At 37.0% G+C, this 22,323-nt stretch overlaps 2 protein-coding genes across 2 annotated transcripts in view; both read right to left on the reverse strand.

The window, feature by feature from the left end:
- Nucleotides 1-16,295: 16,295 nt before the first annotated feature.
- Nucleotides 16,296-17,541, reverse strand: LOC118500090 (xin actin-binding repeat-containing protein 2-like). Its single transcript, XM_036023354.1, has one exon. It carries the CDS (start codon nucleotides 17,529-17,531, stop codon nucleotides 16,692-16,694), a length of 840 nt encoding a protein of 279 aa, XP_035879247.1. The 5' UTR covers nucleotides 17,532-17,541; the 3' UTR covers nucleotides 16,296-16,691.
- A 67-nt stretch (nucleotides 17,542-17,608) lies between these two features.
- Nucleotides 17,609-22,323, reverse strand: part of LOC114495183 (xin actin-binding repeat-containing protein 2) — a 72,498-nt gene continuing 67,783 nt past the window's right edge. Inside the window, 2 exon segments of the mRNA XM_036023353.1 lie at nucleotides 17,609-18,178; nucleotides 20,489-20,622. Of these exon segments, the coding sequence (XP_035879246.1) occupies nucleotides 20,528-20,622 (95 nt within the window). The 3' untranslated portion in view covers nucleotides 17,609-18,178; nucleotides 20,489-20,527.

Raw genomic sequence — 22,323 nt, forward strand, 5'->3', positions numbered from 1 at the left:
AAGTTATTTCAATTATATCAAAATGGTAGGAGTGACAGAAATTCCGTATCTTGCTTGAGGCATTTCTTGGCTTATATAACTTTCACCACTCAAAATCCAGGCTTGTGGAGACTTTCCCAACCCCACAGATTCAAGTATAATACCCTTCTCACATTCCTCAGCAAGAAGACCAACAGACTCAAACTGAGTTTCCATAATCAGAGCCACTGCACACTCCATTCAATGCTGTCCACATCTTCAAAAATTACAAACCAGGAAGTTGTCCCTGAAGTACCAAGTAAGTTCTTGCTAGATCTCCAGCTGGCATCTGCTGTGTAAAAGCAAACAGCTGTTGCCAAGGTCACCCGTTCTGTCCTTGGTGCCTGGGCTGCTGGATGTCTCCCTGCTCTGATCTGTCCTGAGTGCTCAGCAGCTTCTGACAAAGAGGATCCTCACTTGATACTAAATGTCCTCTTATCTTTCAGTTATACAATTCACTTAATTTTTCTTCTATTTTACTCTTACCTCTCAAACAGGATGCAGATTTGGGGTTTGGAATGTTAGAATACACTCCCACTAAACTGGAGGATCTACAGCTGTAAAGTCACTCATCACATTTTTCAAGGCTAAAAGCTCTTTTTGGTGATTCAGTCATTTGTGTGTGTGTGTGTGTGTGTGTGGGAGTGTAGAAATAAATTTTGTATTATTGCTGCAACTACATCCTCTTTCTTTTATTTGTTTCAATGTTATGAAATAATTATAAATGCTACCATCAGGGTTTCCATCAATAAATTTTAAAATAGAAGGCATGAAGGAACAAATGTCAGCTTTTAAGAAATGTGAAAAGGATAGTCTAAACAATATCCCATACTCAAACGTCTGTTGGTCACCTCTCAACAACTTTTTGTCCCTTTTTATCCAAAGGTTTTGAGGACAGATAGCTTTAGTACAGTGGATGTCCTTAGGCTAGAAATTATAAACTGGCAATCCACTGTAGATTCTTTCTGGTCTTTTTACACATTTTCTCCAGCCATTCAGTATCTTTAAACAATTTAAATTTCTAACCATTAAAATTTGGGAGATTTGATATAAAAATGCCAATTTCTGGCTTATATATATTTTAAAGATGTTTATCTATGAATATTGTATTCACATTCTCCAAAGCAGCAGTAGTCTGGTACTGAGAAGATCCTGACCCTATGGATGAGGGAAGCACATTTCAGTTTGCCACAGGCTCTACTACTCTTCTTTGTTCCTTGTTGTGGAAGGAGTGTGATAGTTACTGCTTATGACTAAGCCTGCATTCCATATTCTATCTGCTTACAATATTTAAAAGCTCTGCTTGGCTCCAAGGGCATGTGTGTTTACTTCTGAGACTTATATGCATTTTCAGACCTGTAGGACAGAAACAAGCAGTGTACCAAGCCTATACCTCTTCCTGTGTCCTGTGTCTCCTAGACCACTCTGTGGTTCAGCCTTAAATCCAAAGTTTGAAAAGGATAGAAATGTGAATGTATTTAGGAGAGATACAATGGTGGGTCAACATCTAAATTACCATTTTGTTTCTTTCTGCTATGAACATCTGGTAAATTCAGGAATATTCCTCTATTTTTTACTCAGAAGGAAAAGTTATACAGTAGTGGAAAGAACACTAGACTTGTAGTTAGAAAACTTGGTATTGTAATTAATCTGGTATTTGCTAGCTGAGTAACTTTGGGCAAGCCACTAAAATCTTATGAACATGGACAAAATCATCTATAAATTGGATATAATATCTCCCTTGTCTCTTTCACGAGATTGTTTTAAGGCTAGAGTATGATTGAGTATAAAAACGTCTTAAAAAGCATGAAGCTCTTTATGTTAAGGGGTTGTTTTTAAATGGAAAACAGACTCTCAGATTTTAATAAATAAAATTCAAAAATGATAATGACACATCATCTCACACCTGTGAGAATGGCTATCATCAATAAATCAACAAACAACACATGTTGGAGAGGATGTGGAGAAAATGGAACCCTCGTGCACTGTTGGTGGGAATGCGGACTGGTGCAGCTACTGTGGAAAGCAATATGGAGTTTCCCCCCAAAATTAAAAATAGAACTGCCTTATGACCCAGGAATTTCACTTCTGAGAATATATCCAAAGAAACTTGAAACTCTAATCCAAAAAAGTGTATTATTCCCTATGTTCATTGCAGTGTTATTTACAATAGCCAAGATTTGTAAGTATCCCAAGTGCCCATTAGTAGATGAGTGGGTAAAAAAGCTGCCATACATTTACACAGCAGAATACTACTCAGCCATAAAAAAAGAAGGAAATCTTACCTTTTGGGACAGCATGGATGGACCAGGAGAGTAGTATGCTAAGTGAAATAAGCCAGTCAGAGAAAGACAAATGCCATGTGCTTTCAGTTATATGTAGAACCTAATGAATCAAATAAACAAACTAACAAAATGGAAGCAGACTCATAGATACAGAGAACAGACTGATAGCTCTCAGAGGGCATGGAAGTTAGGGGGCTAGGTGAAAAATGTGAAGGGATTAAGGAAAAAAAACCTCATAGACACAGACAACAGTGTGGTGATTACCAGAGGAAAAGTGGAGTTGGGGAACTAGAAGATGGTATAGTGGGAATAAATGGTGATAAAAGGAGACTTCAGCTTGACTTTCGATGGTAAACATACAATATACAGATGATGTATTATAGAATTGTACACTTGAAATCTATATAATTTTATTAGCCAATGTCACCACAATAAATTCAATTAAAATTTACAAATAAATGGAATTTAAATATTTGCTTAATTGTATACCTTTATATGACTACCTGTGTTAGAATAATGTATATCCCCACCCCCCAAAATATATACACCCTTATTTTCAGATCCTGTGAACATGTTTCTTCCATGGCTAAAGCAATTTAGCAGACATGATTAAGTTAGAAGTATTGAGATGACATGATTATTCTGGATTGCTACTATGCTGGCACACAGGAGCCAGGGCAAGGGCCTTCTAAGAAGTCAGGAAAAGCAAGGAAATTGATTCTCACCCAGAGCCACTGGAAGTAACACAATCCTGTGCATGTCCTGATTTAGGGGCTTCTGACCTCCAGAAAAAAGTGTGAGATTATAAATACGTTAAGCCACAAGTTTTTTGGTTATTTGTTATAGTAGCAATAGGAAACAAATACATCTTCATAGCATTTAGAGTCTAAACATTAAAAATGAAAGGAATCATGTCATAAGCAATATCTTCTTTCCTGTTTTATTTGGAAATTTGATTACTGTTCTCTCGATTCTAGTCCCTCATGCCTTGGGTGCATTTATTTCAGTACACTTACTCCTTATTTGATTGTTCTAGTCCAATTTTCATAATCAACATCCTGTTCCTGGCATGTCTCCTCTGCATATCTTATGCAACACTTCTCTTCTTGTTTTATCCAAATACTGCCTCAAACCTTGCTTCTTATTGTGCCAGAGTGAATCAGAGTAGTTACCTCCAAAAGCCTTTGGGTTTTTCTTATTCCCTTTGGCTTTCATTACCCTTTGAGCATGTATGGCCATATTCCTGTTGTATTTGGTTGTGGTTGTTTATTAGTTTGTCAGCATCAAATGTCATTTGTCTTAAATCCTGAGCTCATACAAAGTACTACATACAAAGTTCAACCATTTATTGTGAAAACTACACATATTGTAATGCTCACATATAATTCTGGTGTTTTTAGTTCACCAGTTCTTACATACTGTGTCTAGGCAATTTCATCCATACCCATGTCCATTTGTGTAGATGAATTCCAAGTTGAAGCCTTTAGTTTTCTAGCCTTGACTGATTTTTTTCATGTAACTGAGAATACAGATGTGATGAACATATACATTTCCAACCCCAAGATAATTTGTTATAATTCCATGCATAAAGACAATAAGAAGTGTAGAGGATAGGCACTTAAGTCAGTCTAGGGTGGTAAGAATATTTTCAAAATGAAGTGATACTTGAAATTATCTTGAAAGACATAGATGAGATATAGTTAACCCAGTCAAAACAAGAGAAAGGACCTCCAGGAAAAGAAAGCCTGAGGAAAGGAGGGGGTGGTGGAGAGAGAGAGAGAGAGAGAGAGAGAGAGAGAGAGAAGACAGAAAGAGAAGAAAAAAAGACAGAAAGAGAAGAAAATTAAGGATGGTCCCCAGCTTGTTGAGTTGAGTGCTGTCTGTGGCGATTCCACTCAATTAACAAGCCATAACACAAAGACACAAACATGCATACACAGAAGGGCAATGCTTGCAGAGAACACTTAAACCTGCTGCATTTAAAGTCTTTGTGGAAGAGCGAACAGTTGGAAACAAAGAGCCAGATTTCAGGAGGAGGGTCTGGTCTGAGAGCTAGAGACACGGCAATGACATTTATCCATACAAAGTGACTTATGGATGTGGGTAAGATTGCCTAGGCAAATGTGTAATGACAGGAGGAAGGAGAGCTGGAAAGTCTGGAGAATACACATTCCAGGGAGAGACAGAGGAGAAACTGCACATGGAAAAGGCAGAGAATGAACTAGACAGTTGGACTAGAACAGCAGAAATGTGTAGCACGGAAGCTAAGGTAGAAGATGATATGTGTGTATGTATGTATGTATACATGTATGTATTTATAGAGTGTGTTTGTTAAAGCTGGGGACAGTAAAACAAAGGAAGACCCTAAGATAGAAGAAATAACAGGAGAGAGCCTAGGCGGGGCTGTTTTGGCTCTCTTTCTCTAAGAAATCTTACAGGAAAAAAGTGAGCCACTCCAGGCTGTGTGAATTCACTGAGAAGTGAAAGTCACAGTATCAGAAGTGAGCTGACATGAGGCTGCTGTTGGCTCACTGGAAAGTCAGAGAAATGGGGGCCTTGGAGACAGGCTAAGGGGGTTAGCGCAGGACGAGCTGCCACCGCCCACTGCTACCCTGGTTATAAGTTTCATAGGGGCCCTTAGAGTTTAGTCCTTAGGAAAGAAAAGTGAACATACACTCCTGAGAGGGAAGAAAGTCATGGATATGCTCCAGAGAGAGCTAGAAGGTTTTAATAAGGGTGTCATCAACAGTGTCAGATACTGCAGACAATTAAATCCTTTCAACCTATTGCTTATAGTAGGTACTAGCCATTTTATATCCAACATAATTGAATTAACTTGGTAGTTAATATATTTGAAGTATATTTCAACAATTACAATTCAATTAGGCTTTAGAAAACACCAGTGTCTGATTAGACATCTAAGCAAGGTATCTCTTAAATATAACTGCATTTTAATACTTGGAAGCAAAACATATTTATTCATTAAAATATTAAATATCTACATTATGCTCCATGTACCCAGGCTCTAAAAGACCACTTTCTTATTCTCTTAACAAGAATAGAATATGAATCTTTATTTGATATATATGAAGACCTAGATTGAAAATAAATACCATACCTGCCAAAGTATTCCCCGATTTTTGCATCTGTAAATTTAAATAGGAGTCCAGTTTGAAGAATTGCAAGAAAAAACATGAGGGAACACAGAAAACACACAAAGAAAACTACAGGGCTATATTAAGTGGACTTTGATGGTAAAATACCAAGAAGTACCCCTTCAGAAGGAGGGGCAGAGCCGCAGCAGTTGGTGGCAACTGCAGTACCATGTCAGGTGATCCACGGGTCTGTCACGTGCCAACCCCTGCTTCCCAAACTGACAGAGTTTTCATAATCTACTTCTGCTAAAGCATCAGTCACCGATAATACAAAGTGGTAAATAATGCTAAGGCCAAAGAGATTCATGTTTGGATTTAGAGTGCTTTTCCTCCAGCACATTTATCTAAAAACGCTAATGATCAGCTTTGAACTTGTCCTTTTTTTTCTTAGAATTTGAAGCTGGACCCATATCTTCACCAACCCATTCACCATCTCTGTTTTCATCATCTTTCTACTTTCCACATTCTTGTGGATTGAACAGAAATTCTGTTTCTGGCAGGGTGTCTCGAAAAATTTCTGCAAGTGAAGCTGATAGCAGTAAGCATGTCAGTCATATCCCCAGGTTCACACCTGGTTTTCCACCTTGTTCAAAGTAAGCTGTACGCTGCTTTGCATCTTACCTGTCATAGCTGAGTCATTATTGTAGCTTCTCTCCTGACACTTCTCCCACCAGGACATCCTCCCAGCCCTTCTATACTGTGGTCTGCTTTGAACTCAGGTCTTCTAGAGACTCAGGTTTGACTGAAATCCCCCAGCTTGTGTTCCTACCTTCAGTTCTGTGATGTAAAGTACATTCCTGCCTTGCCTCCTTGTTTCATTGCCTGCTGCTAACTTTTGAATCTGTGTGCTTCTGGTCATTTGAGATATCCCTGAGCCTAGTATTCAAACTTCTAGATGTTTCGACTATCTGCTTTGACTTAGATTCATTTACACATATAAAAATTATCTATAGGGGATTTTAAATGAAAAACTATAGACCATACAAGTACAAATTTTAAAGAAAAACATGCACTAAAAAGGTACCAAAAAGTAAAGATGAGTGGATATCTGAAAGTCTGGACTTCCTTTCATTTCACTGTGGTGGAGGTTTAGTTACGTGCATGTTTTTATTTTCTTCCTGGTCCTGACACCGACTATGTTCCCCAGGTACCTGTACAGGAAGATGTGGCTGTGTCTCTGAGTCCTGGACAATAAAATATATGCAAAAATGGTATTCCCCACCTCCTGGCTTGGCCCATAGAAACTCCCATTGGTGAGCTGCATTCTCTTTTCCCTCTCTGCTTCTAGATGAGGCAGCTCCAGGGCCTCAGAGGAGGGCTGAGCCATGGCGTGGGAAGACTGAGTTCCTGAAGGACTTTATGGAGCAGGGTCACTTCCTCGCCACAGTGCATTGGAATATAAGCAAGAATTACTATTTTCTTGTCTTAACCCACAGAGTTCTGAGGGCTTGTCTGTTACATCTGGAATTACTGACTGACCATAACCTATATATTATATGTAACTACTTTCTTTGCTTCTGGTGTTTCAATCATAGAACTTGAACCAATCTCTTTGTACCTGTCCTCACTGATGGAACTCCAGTTATACTGCTATACCCTTTAATTTTCATCTGTTCATTACTACCTTCATTTAAACGAAAAACATCCTTTCAGGCTGTTTGTCAATATAATTTTCTTTCTTACTACTTCCCACATATCTCTACTTCCAGATCTCCAAGATTGATTTAGGTATGATGATTTTTGGCTAGTATTCCTATGATCTCTCGTAATTTACCATGATCTGCCACTTTCTAGATGGGTGACCTTGGGAAAGCAGTTTAACCTTTGCAAGACTTAAGTTCTCCACACAGATAATAATATCTTATCTCAGAAGTATGGTGTCCCAACTAAATGAATATTAGTAACTTCAGTTAAAAAATCATGATGCTAAAGTGTATGCCATGTATTTTAATGTAAGTATCAACTGGATATTGATAGATCTTTATTTTGAAAAATTTGAACTTTGGCAAAATGTAGGCTTTCCATATAAGCTTCCTTCCTTCCTTTCTTATCCCCTTACCCTCTATGATTAGCTATGTTTGGGGGGAAAATGACTTTATATGCTTATGCAAAGTGCTATTTTCTGTGCACAGGAACCTATGATATTTATTCATTTTCCATCCATCCATCCATCCATCCATCCATTCATTCATCAAATAGTCATTGAGTACACATCATAGTTAGCATTAAGGGAGACTGAGGCAGGATGCCATAGCCAATGAAAAAAGTTGAAAAACCTGGCATGGAAGTAAGTGGCTGCATAACCTGAGGGTAGGAAAAAGATGAAAAGGAGGACCACAGGGAAAGCCTTTAACTGGATCTTACAGAATATTGCCTTAGAAAGCAGAAGCAGCAGAAATCCAGGGTATGCCATTCATACTCATAATTCCTTTCCTTCTGCTTTGGAATAAAAATATCATAAGAAATTATTCTGCAAATGTGGCCATTATATTTTACTTCTGCTGATATTGAAGTTCCTTTCTATTCCCCGAGGACACAGGTGAAGGTGGAAGGGAGGCAGTGGACTGGGTAGGTTGGAGACACCAGCCTGGAATTTAACATTTTCTGTAGGCAATCTCTTCATAACTAATTGAAACTGGGCTCTTTGAAATGCTAGTGATCTAATAATTTTCTTATGAATTAAAGAATAGGCAAATGCCTTTCCTTTCTTCTTTATCAAGTAGCCATTTAAATATCTTCCTGTATTGGAAGTATTTCTAGCTTAAATATTACAGAACTTTGAAAATCAAAAGATTTAGTATTTAGGGCAAAGAGTTTCTGTCCTGTTTCACATAACCAGGGCTGAGCCTTTACTGTCCTGACATTTCCTGGCACAGCGACACATGCTGCCATGTTTTACAGCCACACGGAGAGTGAGGTAAGCCCTGGCAGCAGAGGCGTTGATGTCTTTCTCTCAGTTATTCACCTCCCTCAGGGCCCACACGTGCTGACTCCTGCCTGACAACTCTTCTCCGCCACATTCAATTGCTCTTGTTAATTTCATCGATTTGAAAAGAGCAGTCATGCTTTCTGCCTGCCTTTAAGGTAGGCACGAGGATTGATGTATTTCCTTCACTTCCATTCCCTGAAGTTGATGACATTTTCAATAAGTAATCTTATTTTATGATTATCTACTTTGCATTGTAAATGTGTTTGAATGTACAGGTATAGGTACCTGGCTGTACTTGTGGTATAATATACCTGTGTGTATAAACACACATATGCACATAGATACATACACAAAATTCAAGGTACATATATATTATACTTGTGCATCTTTGTAAATTTATATAGTCATAGGTGCATAACTGATGCATATTCAAATTTACACGTACATATGTGAACATTTTATCTACATGTGTTTACACATACAAAAGTCATATTTGATTAGGATTAATTTCAGTACACGTCTTGGCACTTACAAGCTGGGTAACATGGCAAACTGTGTCAAGTAACTTTAACTCCTCAATCCACAGACTCTTCAGGAGTAATAAAAGCTTATCTCATTTTGTACCTATGGAATATTTGCAAGGATTAAATAAGATCAAGATGACAGTGCTTGCCTTGCCGTGAACTTGGAATACAGCAAGAGATGAATGCTCCCTTCTACTGGTTGATAGGACTTTTGCATGGGCATGCATATCCACTCTCTAAGTAGCAGCAACTTCTTCCCTTCCTATCAGTAATTTCTGATTAAATAATAGTTAATCCAGGAGAATTTTTTTCAATTTTCATTAAAAATATTTCAAGACCAATAACTCCACCGGTTATCTAAATTTAATCAAATGATCAGCATGCTAAATTGATAAATACATTGAAATTATGAATTACTTGTGTAAAACTAATAAATCATGATATTTCTCAGTTAAACCATGAGTAGGATCTCAGTTAAGCAGTGGATGTTTATCCATTTCTAGAAGAGTAGTGTGTCTGCACATCCATGAGCATGCACACAAAATGTACATACATGCAGACGGCACAATTATATACAATGACAAGTGCAAAAGCAAACTGCAAAGCCTGAGAAAAAAAGTTAAAGGCATGATAGAGAAATTACAGCACTCTCACAGAGACTGTTTGGAAGGAGGAAGGGATATGGAACTTCAAATGATAACTCTTTTTCATGATTTATCACAGTACTTAAATATGTGATATTGGCCAATTCAATATATCTAAATCTTGCTTTTCTTACATATAAACTCAGAATACTAAAATTTCTTCCACTTCTAACTCACTGGGTTGTCTTGGTATAAATACCTAACCTCTCTGAGCCCCAGTTTTCTCATATGTCAAATCACAGAAAAATTGATGTACAATGTAGGGTAGTTGTGAAGACTGAGACAAATCATATCTACATGCTTTATAAACTACAAAGAGCTGTATACACTTCTTCAGTTAATAAGAATGACAGAGATATTGCCACATGAATTCTTATATACTGAATAACTAAAACAATAGCTCCTTTAAAATTACATTTATAATAGCATTTTATTTACATGTAGGCGTATTTTTTGAAATGCAGTCATCAAATTGAAGACTTACCATCATTCTAAGCTTTAACGATCTAACCCAAATGTTCTATACAAGTTATTTTAGACAAAAAGTTAAATTCTAATATATAGGGAAAATGTACACTTTGTGGTAATTTTAATAATATTAATATGAATTTCATATATATGTATTTATATTTGTGTTTTTATATAAATGAACTTGTCTGTCCTTAGGTACTAGATTGAGTTTCAAATCTTCAAGATAACAAACATGTTTTCCCATAAAATCTGCCTAACTCTATTAGTAATAATGAAATCTACTCATTTAGCCATTTTTCTAGAAAAATTCCAAGGGTGCCTTGGCTGTCAGATATGCAGTCTGGGAGTATAACCACGGTTTCCTTGGAAGTACTGTTTTTACATGTTATCAACATAGCTGTGGTCAATTCTTTGTATATAATCCAAAAATTATTCCAGAATGTATCCTTATTCTATATGTGTCCGATTTCTGGATGTTACTCTCAGGCAGGGTGTACAGTGGTTAAAGTTTTAGATTTATATGGTGATTGGCTCTTTCAACAAACTATATGAAATACATGCCATACAAAACTTAGTACTGGGAGCTGGGGAAATTTGTAGAGTAAAATCAGAACCAGTCCCTGTCTTTGTACAGCTTGCAGTCACTATGGCAGGGCAGGGTGGGGGTGAGTTGGGGACGTTAGAGGGCAAAGGGTCAGGTGGAGTGCTGCAGCACTGAAATAATTGACAAAAACTTGGAAAATTAAAAATGTGATATAGGCTAGGAAGACAAGGAGAGTTATTTAAGTAGTAAAAATCAACTGGATTTGGTGAGAGATTTTAATTGAGAATGGATAAAAGAAATAAGGGTATAAAATATGACCCCTAGTATTCTGTTTTTAGAAACTGGATGGACAACAGGGTCTGAGACAGGAAATACTAACAGAGTCCCAGGTTTGAGGTTCGGAATGGAAGTGGGCGATTCTCTGATTGAGACATGTTGATGTTAGGTGTGTTGAAACATCCAAGAGACATTGTCAAGGAAGTAGTTTTCTGTCTGATTCTGGCATTTAGAAGAGAGGTCAGGGAAGGCGATATGCATTTAATAGTCATCAGAATGAAGGAATTAAGTGAAGACTTGTGCACAGATAAAATTACTAGGAAACAGTACAAATGAAGAAGTAAAAAAGATTAGTAAAATTTTGAAAAACTCTAATATGGTTATAAGAAATTACATTAGTGAATATACATTTGCTTATACATATTATAACTGCATCAACAACAAACCAATATGGGCATTAATGAAATTAAGAAGAGTAAAATGAATAATTGGAATATTACACTTGGTAATGTAAGTGTTACACACTTGATAATCCTTATTTAAATAATGTTATTAACTTTTAACAAATATGTTTTCAGAGTTGTTGGCATTGAGATTGAATGTGTTGGTTTGCTAAAAAATCCTTAATAACATTGAAAACTGTTGACATTGATATTTTTTTGCAATTTGGATATTAACTATTAAATAACACTCATACACTCACATTTACATGTGCAAACATGCATGCTTCTGGTATGCAAGGATTATGATTCCAAAGAGATCATTTAATGATAGGGCATGGAGTTTAATAATTTTTTTCATTATTTGCTCCAAGACATTGCCAGAGTTAATTGTATTTTATATATCATCTTAGTTACAAAATCATTAAAACTTTTATTGAACAATAAATATTTCAGGTTATATAGAGTTCAGGAAATAGTGAATTATTTTAAAACTGGCTTTTTAATTAATTTGTTTGAGAAAATTTTTATACAGGCAAATGAGGACAATATAGAAAGGTGTGCTCACCAGAAATATCCTTTTGTCCTTCTCCTAAAGGAAGTGGTTTAATGGTGATAAAGGAACACCATAAAAATTAATGTATAGACATCTGCCACCATCTTATAAAACATACATTAAATTAGAGGTAGGATACAGTAGTGGTTGATACCAAGTATTATTTCTTTGACCCTTTTAAGTCTTCATTCATCAGAAATGATGTTAAAACAATGACGTGTGGGATGGGTCCAAGCATAGCTGAACACGTTCCCTTTGTTCTCAAGAGCCTTGTGTTTGGTAAAGGACATGCTGGCAAGTTCACAAGTCTCATGGCTCACAAAGAGCTCAGAGCACAGCCGGTATATATATTCCTGTTACATCTGATTCTGGCACATGCAAACTTTTTTTGGAATTGCTTAGCTATGGAGTGTCAATGGCTCTTGGGAATGACCCCAGATTTCTGTATTTCAAATCCCATCTGGCAAGGGGTTGGGGCCCTTTCTTACTGCAAGCAGGAAGTGAGGTGCACGCAGCCATGCTACCCATGTCTGCTGTCCAGTGGATCCACCAGCCATGGGGGACTGACACATTGCAGGGGCCTGGATCTTGTGTACTCTCTCTCTCTGCTCTTATTATAGTAAACACTGTACCACTGGAGTCTTGCAGTGCTCTCACTGACTCTTTGAATACAAGACTTCCTTTGGCCAGTAAAATGAGGCAGACAGTGTACCAGTGTCTCTCCTTCTCTTTTACTCCTGCCATCGCCATGAAAAGAGCATGCTCAGATTAGCTGGTCATTGGAGGAGGGTGAAAATCACCTACAGCAGAAATGTCCCAGCTAACGTGCCCCAAGCAAGCTCAGCCTAGAACACAGTTTCCAGCAGACTTGCTGATGCTCGAGTGAGGACAGCCAAGACCAGTAGAAGCACTCAGTTAAGTTAGGGAGAGGCATCTGCATTATCTTTGAGTAAAAGTAGAGGTGCTAACCCTTAATAGGGAGGAGTGGGCCATGTCTATACGCTCAGAGGGTACAGAGGAATCTAGAGTTTCAGCATTTTGATTGCAACAGCCAATTTATCTCCATCCATGTTCTGGATCCCATTCTTTTCCAAACAGGTCCTTGACCTTGGCAAAAATTTTAACCTTCCATTGGATTCAGGTACTTTTATAATTAAATCTGATTTAACTTTGATTGTTAATACTTCCATATTTTTGTTAATTTTTTTTCCAGGAGTGATAGGGTTTAGCAATGGTTCTTCAATCCATTTTTATTGTCATTGCTATATTTCTCCTACATGTCTCAAACATTTGGTGCATGGTACCAGCTATACATTTGCTTCAACCAGTATAATCATCCTAGTTCACTACTGCTGAGAATTTTAACAATTGTGCTGCCATCTTGTGCCCACTGTCAGCCAGGCTGTGAATAGCTCAGCTCTAAAACATCACCCTAGTATCTGCATTCTTGGGACACTCCTATCACAGCTGGTCCAGGTTGGGTTCTCAAGTAGATTCTGGGGGAGAGATGGAAGCAGAGGAGGTTTTTCAGAATGTGCTCTTGGTATCAAGGGAGTTGAAGGGGCAGGGAAGAAGCAAGACTGGATAGAGGGAGATAATAAGCTGTAATCCAAGCTCAGGGAGGCTTCATTCAACCTTACAGGGAGATTGACATGAGAGTGACTCTTCGGAGTTGTGCCAAGTTGTCCTTTCACTGATCACTTATTGAATACAGTCCGAGTTGGGGGAAGTAGCTCTCTTCAGCTAAGCAATCCTGGTAGGGGGCTGAAAGTTGAGAGCTTTCTGTGGGCAGCACTGCCAGCACCTGGGGAAGTAAACCCTTCATGCCTGAGGGGGGTTCTTGGCTGTGCATCACAGAGTCCACAATCGTATGATCATATCCATGTGAACTGTGACCTGCGGGCAACATGAAGGCAGCTTTTAAACCTGGAATTTTTCTTCCTGTTTATTTACTGTTATTCTGAGATACTCCAGTTTAAGAGAATGTTTGTGATTATACATTTTCTTGGGTTGGTTCCTTTCATATTCATAAGCATCAACTATACTTTTTTGGATGGCTCCCTTTCTGGTATAGAAGTTATATGAAAATATGACTTATCCTTTTTTAAAATCACTCTGCCAACATGTAGCAAGAACTCTATAATGTTTATGAAATGGCTGTTGACTGGGCAATACCATCATGTCTATTTGTCCTTTCTATAGATCAGTTTACTTTCTACAAAAATGTATTACATTAAAAGATAATGACCACACTGTAGATATTCTAATACTATTATTTTCTATCATTTCATTTGCATACAAGTACCTAAAGTTTTAAAATTTCTCATAACAATTCAGGGGAAAACATCCACAGTAAATGGACTTTTTTATGTAGCTTAAATTAGCCTTTCTGAAAGACTCCATCAAATGTGAGATTAAATTGCTTTTAGATTATATTTATCCAAAACTGTTCTTGTGTTCTATTCTAGTTAATTTCCAGGGGATTGAGGCTCTGCACTCTTCAGTGCTTCTCATATGCACTCGTGGTCCTTACTTAGAATCTGAGTATCTTGTTCCTGGCCTATTTCTGATCTCCATGTAAATTCAGTTTTTCCAAAATAGGGTTTCACATTACTGTTAATACCTGTGGATTTCAAAACTTTTACATTAGATTTAGAAATCACCCTTTGTTCTCAATAACATTTTCGGAGAGAAAAAATGTATTGCACTTCTCTTTCACTTCAACATCTGTGATTGTCTTTCTATAAGTTCATTTTCTTAGCAATGGAAAAACTTTTCTACTCAATTGGAGAGTAACCAGTAGTTAGGAATTATTAAAACACAGTAGAAAATGTATTTTTTCTATCTTCTAGTTCTTTTAAAAATTAATGTGCCTTTAGAAATTACTCTAGAGAGGTGTTACAGAAAATTGTTAGTTTGGGGGAAAATATGCCAGGTGCACATTTGGTTGCACACTAGTAAATTGTTGGTCATCTTTTTTCCAGTTTTATTGCACTATGGGAAAACCATTGCCTCAGTCCATAGAAGGCCCTGCCCAGAGCCCCCAAACTTGTCACAAGGATTAATTGTGTGAAAGCTGTAGAAGACAATTCGTCACAATTTTCTGGGCTATAGGACATTTTTGTAAGATTCACTGGAAGGCCTAGTCTTGAATAAGTGCATGATGCATAACCCCTATGTGCTAAGCTCTTCCATCACACAGCTTCCTCTGGTAAAGCATATGGTGTATCATAAGCTTATCTTGATTTCTTTGAAAAAGAATGATGTTCTTGGAATTGTAAATTTTTATAGCATAAGTCTATGCATGACATAGTTCTTTGCTATAAATCCAAAGTAAAAAATTCTTGGAAAGTTGTATCATGGTATTAATAGCCATGTATTAAAAAAATCCCTAAAGGTGAAGTGTGATCACTACTCTTAAGGGTTGAATTGTGTCCATTGTGTCCACCTAAAATTAATATGTTTAAGTCCTAACCCTTAGGGTCTCAGAACATGACTATAGTGGAACATAGGGTATTTGAAGAGGTAAGTAAGGTAGAGTGAGGTCATAAAAGTGGGCCCTAATCTAATGTGGCTGGTGTCATACTGAGAGGAAGAAATCTGGACACAGATCTGTACAAAAGGAGAACCATGTACAGAGGGAAGATGGCCATCTACAAGACAAGGAGAGATGCCTCAGGAGAAGAAACCAATTTGTCAACTTTTTCTCAGAATTTTAGACTCCAGAATGACAAAAAAAATAAATATATGTTGTTTAAGCTACTCAATATGTGGTGCTTTGTTATGGCAGCCCTAGCACACTGCCTGAAACAATAAGAAAATGTACTAAATTTTGATTTGTGTCTTTTGCTATACTTTAATTCCTAAAGGCTGATATTTATTTTGCTGGAAGATTTGTCATAATTACAGTGAAGCAGTGCTCATTATTAAATAAAACATTACTGGGATTTCTTAAGCATATTTGAGGTTTTTCGAAACTCCCCCATGTTACCCGAGGAAAGTGACGCACCCATCCTGACCACAATGGTGTGTGGTTTGTGCATTTATGAATTACATGTAGTAAGTTAGAAAAAATGCAGCATCCATAATTTATTTCAGTATATCTAACACCTTTCAGTTCATTTATAAGTGTAAATACCACATGATTCCAGAAGAAAACTGGTATTTTTTATTAAATGTTTACGGACATGTTCCATGATAGTTTAATAGAGGCAATTACCTAAAGAACCATAATGATCTTCCTGTCTTTAAAATGAGAGCAAAAATGAGAATGAAAGCCTTAAGTTTTCCAGTGATACTGTGGCTGTGGTTTAGCATTTCATTCTCCCCAGGACTGTGCTTGTGTGTGCACGTGCACAAGTGTATTAGGTACTTTCCCCAAGACCAATGCTTCCCAAACCAGGAAAAACATATGCATAGAATGACAGCATATATGGAACAAAATAACAGAAGGTTTTTTTGGTATGTACCCCAGGTAATTTAATTTTATTTTCTCAGAAATTATAGAGAAAGTGTAAGTATTATGATAAATACCAGCAGCATAGAATCATACCAGTGATGTTATCTGGCATGTTGAAAGACAGAGTGATATATGTGAGTGCCATTTCACAGAAAATATAGTCAAATTGTTTCATCTCTTCATTCTGTTCAGAATAAAAGTAGATTCCAACCAATTACATAAAGCATTATATAGTGTCATACAATGAATATCCCACTGTGGCAGACAGGAGATTTCTGAACATGACATTTACAAGTTCAACAAAAGGTTATCAAAATCCCAAAAAGTCTAATTTCAGGACATTGCTATGTCTCAGTGCCTGAGTGTGGACCGCAAGTAGCCAGAGCTGTTTCACTCGGTATCACTGTAGCACCTGTTCCTTTTAATTTGCTCTTCCACGGTGAGCTGCTCAGACTGGACCTCCACTCTGGGAAACATGGGCTTAGCGGCACAGTCATTTCTCAGAGCGTGAAAAATGGTGTTCCTGTTGATGTGGGCGGCGCTGATTGTTTCCTCGTGCCAGTGTTTGATGCCCTTCTCAAACTCTCCCAAGTACAAACATGGCATCGTTTTCATTTTATCTACGGAACCTATTAAATCCTGCTCAAAAATGTTCTCATTCTTCTTGGAAAAAGCAGCGATTTTCACAGTGTTAGAAAAGAAGAAGTGTAGACTTTTGTTGTTTGAGTGGTTTCCTTTGATGTTTAAAATGTTTGTATCAGAAGAGGCTATTGAACTTTTAGCCTTTACTACTAACCCACCACTGAGGCCAGATTTGGGGGCAGACTGGGTAGGGGCTCTGTTAGTCTGTTTATTGAGAGCCATAGCCAGTACATTCCTTGAGTAAGTCTTTTCAGATTCAAATATACCAAGTAACTCTGAGATTCTAGGTGCATTTGCTAAGTTTTCAATTTGATACTCATTTGCTGTGTAGTTTGCTTTTCTTGACAGTGGTAACAGATTAGGGAATTCTAAAGTAGCTGTCTTCTGCCTGCAATTATTCAGAGATGAGACTGCTACATAATTGTTATTATTATTCTTGTTCAAATTCTCTTTATGATTGTCTGGCACCACCTCATCATCAGTGTTCCTAACCTGTAAAACTTCTGCACCATCAGGCTCATTAGTTTTTTCATTTTTCTCCTTCCTAGCACTCTGTACAACCGCATTGTTGTTGGCAGTGTGATCCATTTCACTTTTCCACTTGTTCTTTGTCTCTTCAGCCTCATTCAGCTTATCTTGCACATCTTATTTTTTTCCTTCTCATCTTTCTTGCTTCGTACATTTCTTTTCTTTGATTCCTAACATCTTCTTTCTGGCACATATGGATGGGCTGCAGGTATGGCTGCCGGAAAGAAATGCTATCATGCTCTTGTCTTTTCTTTTCCAGGGTTTTGATGTGCTCTATCAGTGATTCACTTTTACACTCAGTGGACAAAGGGGTTGTCATTTCAAGGGGCCATCTAGGTTTACTCATTCTGAGTTCTTCCTCAAGGGGGATGGCTTTCTTAGGCATCTCTCTAAAAGGGGGCCAAATGATTTTTAGTTTTCCTCTTTCTCCAAATTTCCGCAAACCATCGCTTTGCCCTTCACTGTCATGAATGTCTAAAGGTTTATTAAGATCTCCAAGTATGGGGATGTTTTCTGCCTTGTTTTTACAAATATTTTGTTCTTCAGTAGGAATAAAGTCCATTGAGCTGCTTTGATTTTTGCAATTCCATCGATCTTTATGCTGTTTGTGTCCAAAACCTTCATCATAATTTCCCTTAGATTTGAAAAGTTGTTTAAAGTGAGGTTTACAATATATGTGTCCATGAAGTGATGCATAATTTCCCAAACTGCCAAAAAAACAAAACAAAAGAAAAAATTAGCATTCCATATATACCTTGAAAATTCATAGGGAATTTGGAAATTAATTATTTCTTGAACGAGTCAGAGATTTAGTGCAATTAGTTTACTGGCAATAGAAATGTGCTTGCTTGTTAATGGAGCATTCCTATTCAGTGATAGTTACCCCTAATGCCCTCTACAGTGCATTTCTTGCAGTATTTAGAATGTCACGCTGTATGTCAGGTATTGGTATAATAGGTATTATAGTGTAATGCCTATGTAGTTATAGATGGTGTAAAATGATAAGACTGATCTTTGCTAACTCAGTGATTTATATGAAGGGATTATTATTTTCAATATATCCTAAATAGCACACACACAAAAATCAACTATTTGAATTTCCTTGGTAACTAAGTTTTGAACGAATTAGAAAGCTTACCTATACAATTGTTTTTCTGGCTTTTGGGGGGAAATTAACAAATAGTGTGCCTATTAAAAATTAAAATCAAATTTAGTCCAAGACAGCAGCAACATCTTTGGGTATCTCTGAATCTCCACATAAAATCAGATGTATCAACTAGGTAGTAAAACTTAAAACCCCTGGATAAAACGTATAGCAAAACTAAGTGACAAGTCTTCAAGAAAAGTAGCATGGAATGGGAGGAAGGGGTATTGGGAGAGGAGCAAGAACAAGATCCTTAAATGCCTTTTCATTCATATTAAGATGTTAATTTTTTGATAGAGTAAACCATTATATGCTTATGATTTAAACAGGGAAGTAACTTCAGATTTGCCTTTTAGAAAGGGGATTCTCATTACATCATGGATCATAGCACTGTGCAGGCTGGTGGTGGTGATGACGGTAGAGAGATACTGGAGTCAGGGGGAGCAACTAGCTACGAAGGCTGTTTGTTACATTAGTGCAGATGAGAGATGACACTTGTTTGAAAGGTGCCTGGTCTATGGGGATGGAGTAAAGTGTACAGCTCAAGAAATATTTATGGGACAAAAATTCTATGACGTGGTCATTGCTTGGGGGCAGTAAATGAAGGAGAGAAAGGAGTCAAATGTAACTTCATGTCTCAATCATTGAGTTAATGTTAATGTTATTTACTGAGAGAGTAGCATACAGACCATGAAGTAAAGGAGGCAGTTTTGGCAGAGAAGATAATGGGGCATATTGAATTTGCTGTACTTAGGAGAAATCCAATTGGAGCTTACATATTAGTCACTGAGATACAAGTGTCTGATTCACAGAGGAAAGTGCTGGGCTAGTGGTACAGATTTCAGAGTTATTGCTATATGGGTGATGGTTACAGTTATGAGTGTGGGTGTGATAAACAAGAGAGAATAAACAGTGGGAAGAATAAATGCCCATAACAGAGTTCTAAGAAATTCTAATATCTGAGTAATGGACAGAGGAAGAACCACCCATACAAGAGGGAATCTGAAAAGGAACACCTACAAGGTAGGAAGAAAGCCATTATACTCTGGTGTCATGAAAACCAAGGGAAAAAAGATTGCAATGAGGAGGGCTACATATTATTAATTCAAGTCAGGAAAGATATAGTCTGAAAGATACACATTGGATTTAGAAAAATAATTACACTTCCACATTTCAGACTATAGCCACATGAAATACCACATTTATTTAAAAGCATTTACTTCAAGAGTTTTGGAAAATGAGTGCATTTATAACTGTGTTGGTAAGGTCTTCTGTTTCACCAGAGTATCTATCTGACTTGATACTGACTTTTTCTAAATTCCTTTTCCCTCCACTTAGCTGGAATAGCCCAAACATAGGTGAACTCCAGCTCCCATCTCCTGTTTTTGTATATGAAATTTACTGGAATACAGCTGGGCCCATCAGTTTATAGCTACGTCTGTTTGTTAGGTTATCTATGGCCGCTCTTCCCTCCACTGGAAAGCTGAGTAACAACATGACCAGCATGGCCTGCAGAGCTGAAAATATCTCCCAACTGGCCCTTCACAGAAACAGTTTGCTGACTCCTGATCTATGGCCCAGACTTCAGATTGCTTTGTAACTTAAAAATCCTGATTTGCACAGTGACTCTTAATTTTTCTTACCCATATAATCTCATGTTCACACAAAAGGAACCCTTCTGGATTTGATTGGGAACACAAAATTTCAAAAGAAAATGGTCCAACCATCCTGAGCAAAGCATAACAGAGATGACCACATCCCTTTTGTGGTTGTAATAACTGAGGGTAGCAAGATCTAGAATGGTCTACATTTTCCTAGACACATGATGTCATAAGGATACCACAGGCTGTTGATTTGAGCCATAGACCTTTACCTCAGTGTACTGTTGCAATGGTGGCATCGGAAGCAGGACTTATGAAAACTCTGCTTGTCTGCTGTTAGGCACTCCATTGGATAAACTGTCTTTTGACAAAGTATACATATTTCCTTGTCTTGGAGTAGCGGTTTCTAAAATAAAAATGTACAAAGGCTTATTTACTGTTACCTTCAATCACACTGTAAACAAACAGACAAATGACAGCAGCTTATTCTGTGGCCATGCAGTTAAAGTGGAAAAAGCTCTAAGACTATTGTCGTGATACTGCTTCTCTGGACACAAGCCATTTCAATAGAGGGTCTGCGTCTTTGGTGCAATCAATCTTACTCCACTGTCTCTACTATGTTATACATTGCACAAGCTGACTTTCATTATTTAAGGAAACATCCATGAGCAGAACCTATTCATTAATACGTTGAACAGAATATATAGTAAACTCAGCAATGGGCAGCCCTGAGAGCACTCATTCTGGATGACTAGACTTCCCATAAATATAAGGGTTTAGCCCTCACTTGGTCCAAACCTTTTGTTTTTGAAGCATTCTGGAGAGATTTTTCTAAAATATGCACATATCTTTTGTTACCTGAGGACATTGTATATATTTAAATATTCCCTTGATGACTTAATTTTGACTCTATGACAGCAACTCTTAATTTGAAAGTAATGAAACTACTGATAACATTGAAATGTTCGGGACCATTTGTACTCAGGCTAAATGGCTTTAGATCTCAGGGTTTTGGGGTTTGCACATCTGCCTTTTAGTTTCCCTACCTCTGATATGAATATGCGCTCCTGTGGATAACAGCAGTTTGTGTTACTAACCAGTGTTTGCATGGCAGTTCCGAACTGACACAGAGCTTTCACCTCAGAATAGTTTTGATCCTCACAATGATCCAGTGAGAATAACTAAGCTTTCCTATTAGGTACATATATAAGCACAGATGCTCAAGTTTTTTTGCAGATAAATATACTTCAGTGCTTTGAGGCTCAATTTGGACTTCTGAGAGTTCTCTTATTTATTTGCTTCTAGTAGGGCACATATTTCTATATTTAAAATCAGTCTTTTTGTGTATTTTCTATATGTTTCTAGCTATTATAACAGAAACTGAAAATTAGAAATAATTAGACAGCTTTGCTTAACTATGCCAGAAGCAAACACATTAAGAAATCATATTAACCTGATAAACTAGACACATATGTTGCAAATATTATAAAGGCATAATTATTAGTTTCAGCAATTTTTATTTTTAAGCCTGCTATTTCTTTCAATCCATCTAAAAGAATGGGCTACACTAATGATACACATTAATTATGTCAAATCCTTTTATTGTGAAGCCTCATTAATTGTAAAATGTAGGAAAATACAAATAAATGAACTTATCTCTGATGTTAAAAATGTACTAAGTTCTTATGTTTTAAATCTCCTTTTTTCCAGATATAATCAAATTTAAAATATGTGTTTTCTATGTCCATCTGTGACTGAGGCTGACTGAGCTATCATTTAGGGTTTAAGAAAAGTGAAAAAGTATGTTGAAGAAAAAACAGTGGTATTATTAGTATTAGAGAAAGTTAACTACTTTCAACTCAATAAGAATAATTAAATATATAGGTCTAATTCCAAATCTACACTTTTGTAAGCAACACTGATCAATAAAAATCCTTAAAGCACATATGATGAGTGTAAATTGCTTCTTGAACAATTATCAGGCTGTATTGAATTCAAAGGCAAACACCACTTAAGCCTGAAAGTTAAAAATACATCAATAGTAGGTCAAGCAACATTATTTAATATTGTCTTAAATAAGTGGATAAAATAATAACTTTTAATAAAA

This window comes from Phyllostomus discolor, chromosome 4 (assembly GCF_004126475.2).
Source record: "Phyllostomus discolor isolate MPI-MPIP mPhyDis1 chromosome 4, mPhyDis1.pri.v3, whole genome shotgun sequence".
Classification (NCBI taxonomy): domain Eukaryota; kingdom Metazoa; phylum Chordata; class Mammalia; order Chiroptera; family Phyllostomidae; genus Phyllostomus; species Phyllostomus discolor.